Here is a 17159-nt window from a genome sequence, read left to right on the forward strand (position 1 = left end):
TTCAATCACATCGACAGTCAGCGGCAGAAGACGGATCTCAAACAAATATGAGAAACGGCAGGATTTGTTTGATGTGGCGTGTACTCTATTAAAGATGACTCCATCGCACACATCTCGCATACCTTCATAGAAAGCAGTCGTGTAAGGTAGATCTCAGGAATGGCTTTTGCCCGCTCCCTCTCTCTCATGCTGCTCTTCCTGTGTTTGGGGATCTCTGGGTCCTCGCTCGGCTTCACCAGGTGCCACAGACGAAGACCTTCCTCCTCCTCTCCCTCCAGCATGGGAGTTTCTAAAGCAAGACCAGACATCAAGAAGAAATTGATCATTTTTTTGCTGAATAGAGTGTAAAAGTGATGGCCATTTACTTTTGATTGATCAAAAAGTATTAAACTTACTCTCTCCAGTCTGGTAAAACTGATTTACTCCAAGAGAACTCTGGGAACGAGGGACGAGAGCCACAGTGGCCCCATCAGGTACCTGAGAAGAGAGAAGAGAGAGACTTAGAGCTAAATCAAGTCAACTAAACAAATGATCAATGAATCAACTAACCAATCAACTCACAATGAATTCACAAAATCAATCAACTTACAAAATCAATCAATCAAGTTACAAAATCAAACAATCAATTCACAAAATCAACTCACAAAATCGACCAAACAATAAAATCAACCAAACAATCAACTCACAAAATCAACCAAACAATCAACTCACAAAATCAAACAATCAACTCACAAAATCAATCAATCAACTTACAAAAATCAACCAATCAATTCACAAAATCAATCAAGTTACAAAATCAAACAATCAATTCACAAAATCAACTCACAAAATCAACCAAACAATAAAATCAACCAAACAATCAACTCACAAAATCAAACAATCAACTCACAAAATCAATCAATCAACTTACAAAAATCAACCAATCAATTCACAAAACCAACCAATCAACTCAAAAAATCAACCGATCAACTCACAAAATCAATCAACTAAAAAAAATCAATCAACTCACAAAATCAGCTAACCAAATAACCAGGAAATCAACCAACCAGTCAATCTACAAATCAAGCAAACCACAAATCAACTAACAAACCCATAGGCAAACTAATCAATCTGAATTAACTTCCATGTAAAATTCTAGTCACAGTAAATAGGGCTACCTATTTGAATCTGAAAGCATGTGAAAATACCACATTTAATAACATATTTTTACACAACCCTAACAGTAAATGTCCAGCTGTACCTTGTAGTGCTGTAAAGTGTTGATCCGTTTCCAGCGACCCTGAATGATGGCTGTGACGTCATCATCAGAAAGAGTCAGGTGACCCGCCTGGCCTGATCTCCACTCTGAAGGAGAACAATACACAAAACAAGAAGCTTTAACAACAACAAAAAAAGTGTTTCTTCAAACAAACTGAACTGTAGTGGTGACTAGTCTAGATATATCTCGCAAAACCGTACCAAGGTCCAGTGAGTCTGCGGCTGGTCTTTGGGAGAATGCTGCTCCTTTATAAATCTGGTCCAGGATTTTATCTTTAACCTGAGTTATGGTGTCAGTGTCCAGAACTTTAACAGGACAGGGCTGGACCTCAACACCGCTCTTCACCAGCACAGTCAGAGTCTGAGATGACACACAAAAATCTGTCCTTATTAGATGTATTCATTTAGAAGATTTGCTTGGTATAGCATTAAGATGGAAGCATTACAGAGACGCACCACTGAGCAGTATTCAATGTCCTCTCTGAGCAGGTGGCTGTCGTTGAGAGTGCGTTTGGCTTTGCCCGTCACTGCATCCACTGGTCCTTTATCCACCTGGTATTTAATAGCCCTGTACAACTTGTAGAGAGGCTCACCAGCAACCTCCTGGCGAAAATAAACAAAAGATAAATAAATAGTCCATAATAATAATAATGATCTATTTTTTTATTAAACTATTTAAAATAATAATTATAATAAACAATTATTATTTATTAAAATATATATCTCGTAAATAATAAAATACATGATTATTTTTCACAAGAAATATATTTTAATGAAATTCTTATTCTTAATTAAAACAATGATTCAATTCAAATATATTTCTTGTGAAAAATAAACAAATAATAATAGTAATAACACATTTTAAAACTATAAATACAAACACTGATTTATTCTCATTATTCACTCATCAATCAATGCAAATACATAGAATTGAAGCCATCACATGCTCTGATACCTTGAGAAATGAGTAGAGACAGATGGACATCCAGTTGGTCAGCATCTTCTCCATCACCGTTTCTGTCCTACAGATGATGACGTGTGGAATATCATTTCAGATTACAGATTAGATTTACTATAATCAGATCAGGACGGATCAGACCGCTTTTCTTTTTTTTTTACACTAACACGTGATGCACTCATTTGAAATGTATACATTTATTTATTGTGAGCTAGAAACTTGTTACATTATTTCCGTTTGGAGTCTTAGAGACACCAGGTAAAAACATCAATAGAGGCAATTCATTTTCATAAGCTAGGAGTCTCTTATTAATCTGCTTATTATTATCTATTGAATATTATTGAATAATGCGTTCTAGAAAACCACACAAACATACAATACAGTATAATCAAATCGCATTTCGTAACCACCTGCTTTATGGTAAACTACAAGCTTACATCTTCAAAAATATGTTTCTACTGGGTTTTTATGAGGACGAAAATGACAAAAAAAATAATATGAAAATATTAATTTAATTTATTGCTTGTAATTTCTAGTAATGTTTTCATGTGTCATCTCCAAACATAAAGGAGTAAATATCAATGCCACTTGATTCAAGCAACACATATACTAATAAAACATATGCCTTGAATGCACTCTAAGTTGTTTTGGGTAAAATAACAATAAAAAATGAATGCCAAATAAATAAAAAGTGTATGTACAATACCTGCGCAGCATGAGTTTGGGGTTCTTGGCCACATATTGCTGCACTAGATCCCCCAGCAGGGTCTTCATCACATCTGTGAAGTATTCCAGCTTGTCATGAAGGGCCATCGTGAGAAGAGATGCAACGTAACCTCTGTCCCGCTGCGAGAAACTCTGCTGCACCTCCAGAGTATGAATGAACTAGAGGAACCCAGAGCAGAGTTTACCTGCATTAGTGCCATTAGATGTTGCCTAAAATGCACTACAAGAGCATACCAGTTTAACCAATTTCAATCAAACAGCTTGAGCTTTCAAAACACTGCAGTTGTAAAACCTCTACAAAGCCTCAGACTGCAACGATGGATACATATTTAAAATGCTGAAGTTCAACGCTGAAGTTTCTGTGCTGCTGTCTGACAGAGGATAGCGACTGAGATTTCCCAATAAAAGATAATAATAAAAAACCCTCTTTCCACTAAACAGGCATCTAGCCGCATTCTGTGCAAAATTAATATTACATTTGCTTTCTTTTTCATCTTTTGTTTACTCTTTGAGGTGAAATAACAGCTCCAAAAACAGCCATTGACGTGCTGAATACACCAGCGGCATAAACGCTGTAATTACACTTTTCCTCTACTGGGAAGCTAGAGCCGAACTGACAGCAAAAACAAGGCGCTTCACTGACCCGTATAAGGAAGAGTCTGTTGTTGAGCAGGTTGTTGAGCTGACCCAGGCCCTGCTCCACCGTCTGTCTGCGAGAATCAGGCAAATCCAGATTCTGACTCAGCGGCGCACCCTTCTGGCCGGGGAAGAAAACACGCTCTGCGTATGTGCGGTAATCCAGAAAGGGGATGCCAGGACCACCAACGTCACTGCTCAAATCCATCATCTCCGTCATCAGATCTGGAGGGCGGGAAAAAGTCTGTTTAATGGTGCATGTGATGGATATTATTAATCGAAAAGTGTCTCTCAATTCGCATGAATAAAAAGTGCACGTCATTAGTGCAAGCTGTCATTTTCTTTTATTAGCAGTATATCTGTTTCAATAAATTAATTAATTACCATGGTAACCATATTATCTTCCCAAATACCATAGTTACTACAACAATAAAATTTAAATTAAACATGTTGAAACATGTACGTGAAATCTATCTTTCTAAATCTAAAATTAATAATAAAAATAAACTAATACATACATACTACATACATACATTAGATAGACAGACAGACAGACAGACAGACAGACAGACAAGACAGACAGACAGACAGACAGACAGATAGATAGATAGATAGATACAGTGTTACCATACCAGTGAACTCTTTTCTGCACTGGTCTCCAACATTTATCTCCAAAGTCTCCAGCTGCACCAGAACCTTTTTATAGTCTCTCAGAGCTTGTTTACTCTTCCGCCTTTAGAAACAGGGAGTGAGAGCAAACACAGGGTTAGAGCGTTACCCTCGACAAATGGATGCCATTAGAATTCTTTCTGAGTGCTGGATGCGAGTTCATGGCTCATCGTCATGACGACAAGCCCAGAAGGGTGAGGAATCTGCCATCTGAATTCACTCTACCTGTACATGAGAATGATAACCAGCACGATGAGAACGACCACTGCGGCCCCCGCTGCCAGGCCGATCTGAGCTGCCAGAGGCACCGGGGAGTGCAAATCATTGTCATACTGCACTGGACCCAAGTCAAACGCCAGGCTTCCCATTAACACCTAACACATAGATGTTAGCATGTGAACGCAAAATGAAGACACAATTCTAAGCAGGTGTGACACAACACAGCATGAAGCAATAAATGACATCTTTTTAAAGCGACGGGTTCCAGGCCACAGTCGGTAGTAAAAACCTCATTTTCACCACAGAGAAAATGATTTACAATAACATATGAACCGTTCAAGACAGACCTACTATGAGCTCTGAGGCTGTTCAGAGAAGAAGACACAAGCAAATGTGATTTGAATTGATCTAAAAGTCACGATTTTGATATGTTATTTGCAATGCTTCATGGAAAGCGTTAGGGATGCACAATATTAAAATTCTAGCCGATAAGCCAATAATTATTTTCATGTTATGGCCAATAATTATTTATTTATACTATTTTGGCTATATATTTAAAACTAAAAAACTCTAGCAAAACTCTAAAACTCTAGCACTCTCTATGCTAATTCTATTCTTTAAAAAAAAAAAAAACTTGCCCCTTTTAGACTTGCACTCTATTCATTTACTAACTGCTTGTTTTCTTTAAAAAAAAAAAAACACTAGCTTCTCTAATCTTTTTGTATTCTATCTATTTGTTTTCTTTTTATTTATTATACAATTAACAAAAGCAAAAAAAGGTCTCTAACACTAGCTTGCTCTATTCTTTTTCTATTCTATCTGTTTTCTTTTTATTTATTATATAATTAAAAAACAACAACAACAAAAAAAAAAACCTTGCTATGTGTACTGCGTTAAAGGGGTCCTATTATGCTCTTTTACAAAGTCTTGATTTTGTTTTGGGGGTGTACTAGAACAGGCTCTCATACTAGGTTGTTCGAAAAACAATTTTATATTATTATACAATTATATTTTTCACATATTTTACATTATTACAACACCTCTCTCCCCAGTCTGGCATGAACGGCTCGAATAGTTCCTGTATCAAATGAAGGCCCGCCTTCTGAAATACGAAATGTGCTGTGATTGGTTAGCTGGGCCAGTGTGTGTTGTGATTGGTTAGCTGGGCCAGTGTGTGTTGTGATTGGTTAGCTGGGCCAGTGTGTGTTGTGATTGGTTAGCTGGGCCAGTGTGTGTTGTGATTGGTTAGCTGGGCCAGTGTGTGTTGTGATTGGTTAGCTGGGCCAGTGTGTGTTGTGATTGGTTAGCTGGGCCAGTGTGTGTTGTGATTGGTTAGCTGGGCCAGTGTGTGTTGTGATTGGTTAGCTGGGCCAGTGTGTGTTGTGATTGGTTAGCTGGGCCAGTGTGTGTTGTGATTGGTTAGCTGGGCCAGTGTGTGTTGTGATTGGTTAGCTGGGCCAGTGTGTGTTGTGATTGGTTAGCTGGGCCAGTGTGTGTTGTGATTGGTTAGCTGGGCCAGTGTGTGTTGTGATTGGTTAGCTGGGCCAGTGTGTGTTGTGATTGGTTAGCTGGGCCAGTGTGTGTTGTGATTGGCAGCACTCGGCGCCTGGTCGGGAAATGTCATGCCCCTTACCATAGCCGCCTGCGAGCTTCAGTGTAAATATTGTGTCAATATCAAATCAATTTGAGCGCGATTTAACCCGGATGATTGTAACCACTAAGTTTGTCTGCCTTGGGAAAGCTAGTGTGTCTCTGACATTGTGATAACACTCGTTGCCTTCTCTAGTGCAGCTCAACCAGGTCTCGTCCCATTCGTCAGTATTTGTGATATCACAAATCCCGGAAAATATGTGTTGTAGTACAAACAAGTCGTTCGTTTTAGTTTTTGAAAAGTTTCTGTTTCTGTTAAATAAAATATCTCCTTTTGAAGTGGACTTTGAGCTTTGTAACTTCGCAGATCTTTTTTATGCTCAAACAGCAACATTACAGACTAACTAAAGTTGAAAAAGTGAAAAAGCATAATAGGACCCCTTTAAGCTAACTGAGACTTGTTATAGCACTTGCATATCATTGCTCTCTCGTTGATTTTGATTGCTTCCATCGTCCTCATTTGTAAGTTGCTTTGGATAAAAGCATCTGATAAATGACTAAATGTAATGTAAATGTAAAAAACCATCCAATGAAACAACTAAAGTTGACACTGGATAAAGACTGACCTTTAGTCTTGGTAAGTCACTGTCGTCCAGGGCGAGAGGCTGTTCCTCAGGTGGTTCGCAGTACAGGTGTGTGTTATCAAGAGTCTTGACGACACACTCTTTGTCCCCTAGCCGGGCCACAACTTCATCTCTGTTCATAGCCAGTGTCAGTCCCTTACCCTCCAGACACAAAACACATCCTCAGTCACAGCAACTAAACTACAACTTAAAACTATTAATATATTTAGTTAACTGAAATAAATCTGAAATAAAATAAAATAATAAATATAAATTTTAGTATATATACTAATATATATATATATATATATATATACAGTATATATATATATATATATATATATATAAACACACATATATATACTAAAATTCCACTGGTGGACAATCAACAAAACAGAAATAAACAGAAATGCAAACACCTCTACTGCCAGGACTCCTCCAGGTTTGAATCGGATGGGTGTTCCTCGGGACTCACTGTTGAGCTGGAATAAGTCTGGGTTTGGGTGGTACGTGAACGGCTTGTTCTTGATGGTGTGAAAGTCAATGTGCACATTGTCCATCTCGAACCACACTCGCACTATCCTGGATTTCGGCTCCACCGTTGGGCTCTTGCAAATCATCCTCTCGGAGGTCACATTGGTGCACAACTCCTGAATCTGAAGACAGAAAGAAACATATGCACTACTGCACCTCCGAGAACATTACCTTTCATGCGCTTGGAGTGTGAACGAGTTTCAGTCAAGTAAATGATTAAGCCATCTCTGAATAAATATTTAAACCTCTGAGAATGAATCGAATGTATAAGTCCTGTATGCATTCATTTTGAAAACAAATTCTGTGTTTGATATGTAAAATTGGTTGAAACCATCCGTGAAATGAGTTTTCTGACTGTTTTACCGTAACCAAGGGATTCCTGACAGAAACGTGGGTGTATCGACGTCTTCTGACTTCTGACCTCTCTCTAGGCTCATAAGAGACTGACATCTTTGGCTGCTGAACGACATTCAGGTTTTGGCCAGTCACGTATATAAGACGTCCACCCCTAAGTTTAAATGAAAATATTAGAGGAACATGATCTCATGACGTAGATGTAGAATTGATCAGAGTAAACGCCTGTTCACACATGGACAATAACTAAAACAACTTAAGTTTGTATGAGTTTCTTTCTTCTGCTCAACACAAAAGAAGATATTTTGAAGAATGCTGGTAATCGAGCAGTTGCTGGTAGCCAGTATTTTTTTTTTTTCATAATATGAAAGTCAATGGCTAGCAGTAACTGTTTGGTTACCAACATTCTTCAAAATATCCTCTTTTGTGCTCAAAGAAAGAAACTCGTACAGGTTTGGAACAACTTGAGGGTAATTAAATGATGACTGAATTTTCATTTTTGCGTGAATTATAAGCCTTGAGCGCACATACCCATAGAAACTCTCCGTAGGTGTTGCATCAGTAATCACAGGGTCTTCCATATAGCTGAAAAGAACACTATCCAAAATCCTCTCTGCTTTTCCAAACACAACTTTGACTGGCACTCTTCCAGTTTGGTTGGAGTGACTGGTGCGACAAATCAGCCGTGTGTCACTCACTTCATTTCTTATAGAACAAAAGAAAAAGAAAACTTAGACAAATGCAACTTGCAGCATCTTTTCAGTCAATTGCATTCACATTTTCTGTCAATAAACAGATAAATGATATCAAGAGCTACAGGGATGATGTATTTTTCTAGGCCAAAACCCATAATCGAGTTAACATTTTAGTACTTCCGGTTCTACCGTCCCAAAGTCAATGGATTTTCAAATAGGTTTTTAGTTAAATGCCAGAAATAAGGTCTGTGGTGAACACAAGCTCAAAATATTTTTGTTTTATTCTACAACATAAAATATATCAATTATGATTTTTTTTTATGATTCACTTGTGATTTTTTAAAGCTTTAACTTTCTTGAAAAAGGCAGTTGCTAACTAGTGGCTAAATGTGACTACAGAGGTTGTTGAGGATATTAAGTGCTGATTGTATTTAGGCTTCAAAATTCAAAAGTTGTGTTCATTTGTAAAGATAATCACGATTTACAAAACGAGTAAGAAACACAAACTTTGGTAACAGAGCTTATTTTCTACATTAATTTAAAAGCCAATGGAAAAATCCAATTGGGTTTTTGTCAAGGGAACCAAGGTGATGCTAACTCCATTTGTGCTTACATGCGACAGGGCTTTGAGCCCAAGAAAGCCTGCAGGCCAGCGATTTGGTCACTACTTTGTTCTGTTCTTTGTCCCGTCAGGAGCTGCGACCCATGGACTGTTAGCATCGTGCCCCCAGCTAAGGGCCCTTTTTCCGGCACAATCCTGCTCAGTTGTGGATTCTGATATGAGAACGTCTGCTGGGACTCTCCTTTCTCTGAACCTCTGACGGTGATGACAACCGGTCCTGCTGTGACATTTGCACTGGCCTGGAGCTCACACACAATGCTGAAAACAAAACCAGAATTATGCACACATGAAATCTGATGCTGACTTGTCATCTTATTTGGTGCACTAAAACAGTGATTTTAACAGAGGAGTTGTACCTGGTGGAAATGCGATAGGCCTCGGGAAGAGGTCTGCAGGTCACCCCTGCCACCGTCACTCCTGCCTGGATGTCCTGGAAGCTCTGGCCCAGATTCGATCCCTGGATTGTCAGCAGGATGCCGCCTTCCAGTGGCCCGGTCAGCGGCTCGACCTGCCCACAGATAAAATTACTCTTTAACATTTAATTGAGCATTTTCTAATTCAATTTGGCACACTGAACTTAGCACAAATTGTAACATGTACAAAACACACATTGTCTTTTATAAATATGTGTTTGAAGACCAAAATTAATGCCTGCCAAGTGTTGCATGTGACTAATAGGTCATTTGCAAAGTAAGTAAAATGACCATTTTTTCAGGAACAATAATAGGTTTAAATGGCAATGCAATAACAACAGTTTGAGCCTCACAGCTTTTTAGTCGTTCAGAAGCTATGTGAATCAAATCAAAGAGACACTATGCCAAAATTTGTATTGCAACTCCACACCAGGGATATTAGATCCAGTCTCTCCAATAAATATGTTTTGTCTGATACCCGAAACCAGTTAACATAGCATTTTGTCTGATAACCAAAACTGTATTAACTGTCTTCTATCAGCCCAAAAGGCTGACAGAGCAAGGCAGGGAAGAGTAGAAAGCAGGAGACAATATGATGATAAAAATGAGCAGGGTCTACTGAATAATTTCTGTTGTGTTTTTCAATGCTCAGTTGGACTTGGCACAAATCCAACAAATGTTGTTATATCAAATTGCTTCACATTAACCACTAGAACAGTGTTATATATTTTGCTGACTTGTGTACTTACATTATCCCAAATGTTTCGAAGAATGTTTAAATCCAGAGAAATAAGCAATTTTAACTAGTGACACGGACCGTGTCCATAGTGTCATTGTGTCGCCTGCCAATGATGTCATACACCCTCGAGTTCCGGTTTTGTTTTGTAGAAAACATGAAAACACCAAAGACGCTTTAATATGTTGTGCGCTTTAATAGACCGGTGACGACCGCACAGAGTAGCATTATAACAGAGCTTTCGAATGTATCTAGTATGATAAAACAGTGCTGCTTTTTTTTTTTCACATACGCACGACCGGAAGGAGCGGAAGAGGTCGACTGTGGCATAATAAAAGCTCCGCTGCTTTCGAGCCGTGTGTCATGTTCGTTCAGCGTCATCAAACTACGCCTTTGTCTATTTGTTTATTTTGAATACGCGCCCCCCAGCGGCGAAAATTACATATTGTGCCTTTAAGGAAATAACACAAAATAAATTTTCATAGTTGGTGATAAACTTTCTAAATTCACCCACACAATTTAATTTTGGACCGTGCATATGTGTACCTCAGTAATTAGAGGAGGAGGACAGGTGTCCATGGTTCCGCTGGTGCAGGATTGGTTATACACACAGCCAGGGGTTTCATCGGCACACCACACACATCCGTAATTACCCGCAACCGCACGACACTGGCTGCAGTCGGACTGTCCCACTGAGCAGTCGTACAGCTGCACTGTTACACAGACACAAATTAATCTCAGCGAGCTCACAACCAACAGATACAAAACTGTTACTAGCTGTTATCTATCTAGTTTTAAAAAAGCATTTAAAAAAAAACTATTGTAAATATATATTTTTTATACTTGTATGTATGTATATACTGTGTATATATATGTACAATATATAAAAATATGTTCATTTATATATATTATATATACACACTTTAAACAGCAACTTTACAAAACACACACACACACACATAAATATATATATATATAGAGAGAGAGAGAGAGAGAGCATAAAAAGTTGTATATTTAAAAATATACACACACACACAAACAGAGCATTAAAAGTTGTACAACATTGTTATTTAAAACTGTAATGTTATTTTACACACACACAAGTATAATACTACATTGTATAAAATATAAAATATACGAATATATAACATATAGATTAACATGAAATATTAAAAATTATATATGTTTTTTCATTTTAATACTATTGTTATTTAAAATGGTAATTTTATTATTATTTATTTATATATACACCATATATAATTAATTAGACTTAAATAATTATATTTTAAATAATTAAATATTTGCTTTGTGTTGAGGTCCTGATCATCCTGTGGGGTTTATGCTGTGATAACAACCAGCTAGATGTACATTATCCCTTACATATCTTTTTTTTAATATATATATATTTATTGACCATATATATATACATATATATATATATATATATATAAATGATATATTTATTTTACATGTATTTAAGTCAAGCAAATGAGTAAGTACACTGATAAAAATAAGAGTTATTTTATGATTTTTGCCACTGAATGAAACATGCAGAAATGGTCATGGTACTCACAGCGGAGATGTGGTGCTGAGTCTATACGCTGTGTCCCCCACTGCAGGTATACAGGAGCGGAATATTCAAACTGCTTTCCTGAGTACCGAAACTAAACATACACATACAAAATCAATGTATAATCAGCCAGGTGCATGCAGACAAATTATGTGTGGCACCATCAACAAATCCATGTTTGAATTGCTGTGTTTTTCTGGCTGGTGTAATAAATTACAGCTATTATCAGTGCAGACGTCACATTCACAAGTCTATATTAACTGCACCGGCTGTGGCGTAATTTGATGTGGCAATGAATAAATGGACGCTATTAATATCACCTGATGAGTGGCACACTTGAACACATGCGTCCCCGTCTCTTTGCTGCGGTCCAACATGGCCGGCAAACGCAGCTCCTGGCCTTCGATGACCAGCACGCAAGCATAATCTTCCTCATCCTGTTTAAAATATCACACGGCATGTCACACAATCAAACGCTAATCACGAGCCGTCTCTAACCCCATTCCACATGCATTATCATAAATGAGTTCACCCAGACCCTCCTGACCACCCCGGAATAATGGCCTCTTAAAATGCACAGCCATGAAACGTCAAGGCCAACATATTGACTCAGGCATAATGGATGGGGTGGAATGATAAGCGGCAGATGAGCATCACCTCAAATATGTCCAGGTTTTTGCCCTGCAGAGAGAGCTCGCTGTCAAAGCCAACAGGAACCAGAGGGGAGCTCTGCAGGGTCCAGACGCAGGGGCAAGAGTCGGGCCCGCGGGGCAATGACAGCTCCTGTTCACACGCACACACAAAATTTGAATTTCATTTTGGGCAAGGGTTGGTTAGAAAAGAAGAGAATTTTCAGTTTAATGCAAATGATCGGTGGAAGGTGCGATTTGATTGGACAGACCAAATTTAGACATGAATGCATGATTTCTCCCACAGTGTTAGACAAATAATATCATTTTTCCAACAATAGCTATGTAAATTAATCGTGACAAAAATGTTTTGGAAGCGTAAAAATTGGAAGGGGCACATGGTATTACCACAGTTTTACAGTAGTAATAATAATAATAACAAATATATATATATATATATATATATAAATAAAATGTAAATATTGTTTATATATATATATATATATATATATACACACACACACACACACATATATATTCTATTTAAATGCTATATATATTATATAATGTTATATATATTGTTTAAATATATGAAGTGAAAATATTAAGATCCAAGTTATTTTTACTATAGTAAATACAAAAATATGGTGCATAATTCCATAGTTTTACTGTAGTAAAAATAACTATAGTCCCCTACAAAAGAAGCACTATGCTAAACCGTTAAATACTATGGTGCCTTGAAATAAACCATGGTTCTGAATCAACATACTTCAAAGAATACCATGGTAGCGTAACCCACTATTGAAAATATTTTGGATTTATTCCTTTATGTGAAGAAAGAATTACTGATGACCTCCAAGTTTTTATTTGACCTTGAGAAAGAGAAAAAAGATCACTATATGTATCAGGAGAGGTCGTGACCCCGTTGACTGTCTGTAATGATCAGGATTAGCGGTCAGGAGATGGTAAAGCCCTGGGGGAGATGAGAGGGCGAACACTTACCCTGCTGTTATAGATGACGTGTTGACGAGGACAGCTCTTATCATGAGTGCAGAGCTCATCCTTCACACACCAATGACACGGCCACATACTGCTAACACACGCCATGCACCTGCAGCAGATCACATACGATAGGATGAATGTGAAAATGTGTTATTAGGGGATAGTCAATACATGGGACCATATATAATTCTAGTACATTTATAATGTTAGTCACGGTTGCACCATAGTCATATTGCAGCTTTTCACTCATTTTCCACACTCTCACTCAGACTCATTTAGAATTAAACAGGTCATGAAAGTATTTCACCCCAAAAGAAAAAAGAAAATTATATTTAGCATAAAAAGGACTACAAATGACTTGAATACAAATGCTTTTTTAAATTTTAATTAGCATAAATGTAGCACAACAAATACTATCATGAATGATGTATAAGCACTTTTAAATTTAAATGTCATTATTTTTTAATGAGAATTCGATTTTTTTTTTTGCATTATAGTAATGAAATTAATTTGCTTAATTGCCAAGAAAAAGTCAGCTTTATTTTCTTAAAGGCAAGACACTACAGGCAAAAGCATTGTTGTTGTTGTTGTTTTTCAGGTACTGGACAATTTTGAGATTTTTGGGCTACTTTGCTTCCATAACATTCGTATTTCAGACTCTTACAGTCTTACAGATTAGTGGAAAGAAAACAATCGAACATACACTTTTAAGTGTTAATTTTCTTGCACTATTTATGTCTGTAGATTGCAATTATAATACCTATCTTTAAAGGTTGTTTTCTCAAAATCAGAAATCTTCACTTCAGTAGCACTTCCATATACCAAACTTCACATTTTTTTGTTCCTATCTATATTCCGAAGGTTTTCACATAAGGGATTTTTATAGATCATTAACTTGATTTATTTACCACTTTATTCCTAAAAATATGGCAAATTTTGTTCTGGCTGTTGACAGTAATTTCTGATTTATGGAGTGATAAAGAGAGAAATCCAAAATCCCCTCTGTAAAAACTTTGACTGTAATATATCAACAATATGAAACAAATTTTTTTTAACCTGGCTTAATTCAATGTTCAGATTTCTGTTCTGGAAATATATGCAAATAAGTGCTTATTTAATTAGTTAATGCCTCATTTGCATATTTAAACAATTTCAAAACTTGTAATAGAAAAAAAAAGTCTTAATGTACCGAGATTACCCTACTGACCTGTGGCAATTCTTTATTACAAGCTGTATGAGATTCACCTAAACAGGTTGCTTTTGTTAGTTTAGGTTAAAGACCTCAACATGTAAAATGACCTCTGTTACGGTTGGCTTTCCTTGCTCACTCTCATTCCACAGGACAAGCAAAAAAAGTTGCTAAATATTAAATTGCCATTGATAGATGAACATTTTAATAAGCTCAAGTTATGACGTCAAAGCACCAAAGATTTCTAAAAGTTTTTGCCAGGTTTGCTTCTGTAAAGCTATTGTGTAAGAGCATGTCTACATAGTTCAACTACTTCAACTATAAGGGCAAGAAAAAAAATGATACATGCATTTAAATTCTTTAATGTTGTGTTTTGCATGTGGGAGTTTATTCATAAGAATGAACTCTGTGTGCATATGTGCTTACGGTGAGGTAGCGTTGAGCCGTCCGACTGCTTTACAATCATAAAAGGTGATATTTGTATGCGAGATGGTCACGTCTCCAAACCTCAGTGCCATTCGAACAGATACGTGATCTACATGTAAGCAAATATCAGCAAAGCATATGACATAACCAACAATATTTTAAACTTCCTCTGTTTTGACCTAGATTCTCCACATTGAAATGTGAGTACATGATATTCAATATTTAACATGGATTTAACCATCCCTGCACAGTAAATACTGTACACCTACTGTACAGTATACTCTAGAGAGACACACAACTCATTGTCAGGATCTCAGGGCTGTTTGTCTAAAAGTTTGCCTAGTACATATTCCCGGCAGAATGGCATTTTCTAGTTGCACAGGAGATAAGGTAATACCCAAGGACAAAATAATCCCTATAACCCAGATTCAACGTCAGTAAAATCAACAGAAGTATCTTTAAATATCTGTAAATCCACACCAATGCACATTCACAACATGCATGCAAACATATTCTAAGAAGCTAGTCATCGCGGTTTGTGATTGTGCAGTTAGATAAAACCATGATAGCCAGTTTCAGATGACCAAGAATAAAAACAAATGTATTGTGTGTGTAACAGAAGCATGGTCTCTTGAAAAGAAATGGTTTGGGTTTCATTCCACTAAGCTCAACAGTTGGTTGCTGGGATTAAATCGTCTTGGCAATGCGATGGTGTCAGCGTGGCTCACCGTTGCCTGGCGGACTCGGGGGGAGCTGCTCTGGAGCTGGTGATTGACATGTGATTCTATTCTCCATGACAACCGCAGGCTGAGCAGCCAAACTCCCAAAAGCACAAGATAGAGACTCATCCTTTGACAAGACCGGCAACTGTAGAACTGTGAAAGAGACCTTGAAAGCAGAGAAGAAAAAACCATCAGACATTTAATGGCCATTTTAAGAATGTGCAAGGCCATGGTTGGTCTTGTGAATACTAATAAGAGATATTGTCGAAACTTTTGTTTGGATGCTGGTGAGGTTTTTGTGCTTCGCTTGTTAAGACCAAGGTTTTCACTCTATGTAACCGTCTGTTAGTATTGCATAAGCTGAGATCTGCTGCAAGAAAACCTACAATTCCTGACCCCTTACAAGAATGTTACTGTGCAGTTGAAGACCTTGAGTCCAGTGTAATGATGCATTTACAACTGAAGCAAGAATTCGAGATGGGGCATATAAAAAATTAAAAAAACATAGCTAAGAGCCTTTTAGTTTACATCGCAGCCATAAACATTATTAACTATTTACTATTCTTAGTCTGAGGCATAGTGCAATCTAATATGCTCTAGAAAGCATTTGATTAAGCATTCATTTGGATTCGTCATAGTGCAGGATGAGGCATCAATATTTTGGTCCATTTTCACAGAAGCAAAAGAATCAAAATTTTATTGATATATTGATATTTGCTGTAATTTAGGCAACTTTTAGGAGTACACTCGCATATTTATGAATATTACTGTGCAAACGTTTGTGTTTGGTAAGATTTTTTATGTTTCTGAAAGAAGTCTCTTACGAAGCAAGGATGAATTTATTTGATCAGAAATAAAAACGGTTATATTGTGAAATTGTATTACAATTTAAAATAACTGTTTTCAATTTCTATTTGCTCTCCAAGGCTGCATTTATTTAATCGAAAATAAAAACAGTAATATTTTTGCAATTTAAAATAACTGTTTTCTATTTGAATATACAGCATTACAACATTAGAAAGATCAGACCCTTCCTATCAGAGCTGGCCACACAACTCCTTGTCCAAGCTCTTGTTCTCTCCAGACTGGATTATTGTAATGCTCTCTTGGCGGGCCTTCCGGCATGTACTGTCAAGCCTCTGCAACTGATCCAGAATGCAGCAGCGAGAGTGGTCTTCAAGGAGCCGAAGAAAGCCCACATCACACCTCTCTTCATCAGTTTGCACCGGCTGCCGATAGCTGCTCGCATCAAATTCAAGGTACTGATGTTTGCCTACAAGACAACCACTGGCTCTGCACCAATATACCTAAATTCACTAGTTCAGACTTATGCACCCTCCAAAAGCTTGCATTCTGCAAGTGAATGACACCTCGTGGTGCCATCCCAAAGAGGCACAAAATCACTCTCACAGACTTTTTCCTGGACTGTTCCCAGCTGGTGGTATGACCTGCCTATCTCAATTCAATGTTCAAAAAACGTCTAATGACACATCTTTTTCACCAACACCTGACATATTTATATATATTTAAAAAAAACTTGCTATATGTACTGTGCTAGACTAACTGAGACTTGTCACAGCACTTGTATA

General features: G+C 37.3%; 1 protein-coding gene across 1 annotated transcript in view; it reads right to left on the reverse strand.

Moving 5' to 3' along the window:
* Positions 1-17159, reverse strand: part of LOC107727420 (plexin-B1-like) — a 75403-nt gene that overhangs the window by 4417 nt on the left and 53827 nt on the right. The window contains exons 7-29 of the mRNA XM_016537287.1: positions 15577-15736; positions 14849-14957; positions 13234-13342; positions 12260-12385; positions 11923-12039; positions 11606-11696; positions 10579-10745; positions 9240-9391; positions 8875-9141; positions 8098-8271; positions 7576-7720; positions 7098-7334; positions 6682-6840; positions 4472-4620; positions 4210-4310; positions 3585-3802; positions 2922-3100; positions 2213-2279; positions 1714-1860; positions 1459-1618; positions 1241-1344; positions 396-477; positions 123-289 (exon numbers count right to left, since the gene is read on the reverse strand). Coding sequence (XP_016392773.1) covers positions 123-289; positions 396-477; positions 1241-1344; positions 1459-1618; positions 1714-1860; positions 2213-2279; positions 2922-3100; positions 3585-3802; positions 4210-4310; positions 4472-4620; positions 6682-6840; positions 7098-7334; positions 7576-7720; positions 8098-8271; positions 8875-9141; positions 9240-9391; positions 10579-10745; positions 11606-11696; positions 11923-12039; positions 12260-12385; positions 13234-13342; positions 14849-14957; positions 15577-15736 — 3387 coding nt within the window. The remainder of the gene's footprint in view (positions 1-122; positions 290-395; positions 478-1240; positions 1345-1458; positions 1619-1713; positions 1861-2212; positions 2280-2921; positions 3101-3584; positions 3803-4209; positions 4311-4471; positions 4621-6681; positions 6841-7097; positions 7335-7575; positions 7721-8097; positions 8272-8874; positions 9142-9239; positions 9392-10578; positions 10746-11605; positions 11697-11922; positions 12040-12259; positions 12386-13233; positions 13343-14848; positions 14958-15576; positions 15737-17159) is intronic.

The sequence above is a fragment of the Sinocyclocheilus rhinocerous genome, unplaced genomic scaffold (assembly GCF_001515625.1).
Source record: "Sinocyclocheilus rhinocerous isolate Xijiao unplaced genomic scaffold, SAMN03320098_v1.1 scaffold487, whole genome shotgun sequence".
NCBI lineage: Eukaryota > Metazoa > Chordata > Actinopteri > Cypriniformes > Cyprinidae > Sinocyclocheilus > Sinocyclocheilus rhinocerous.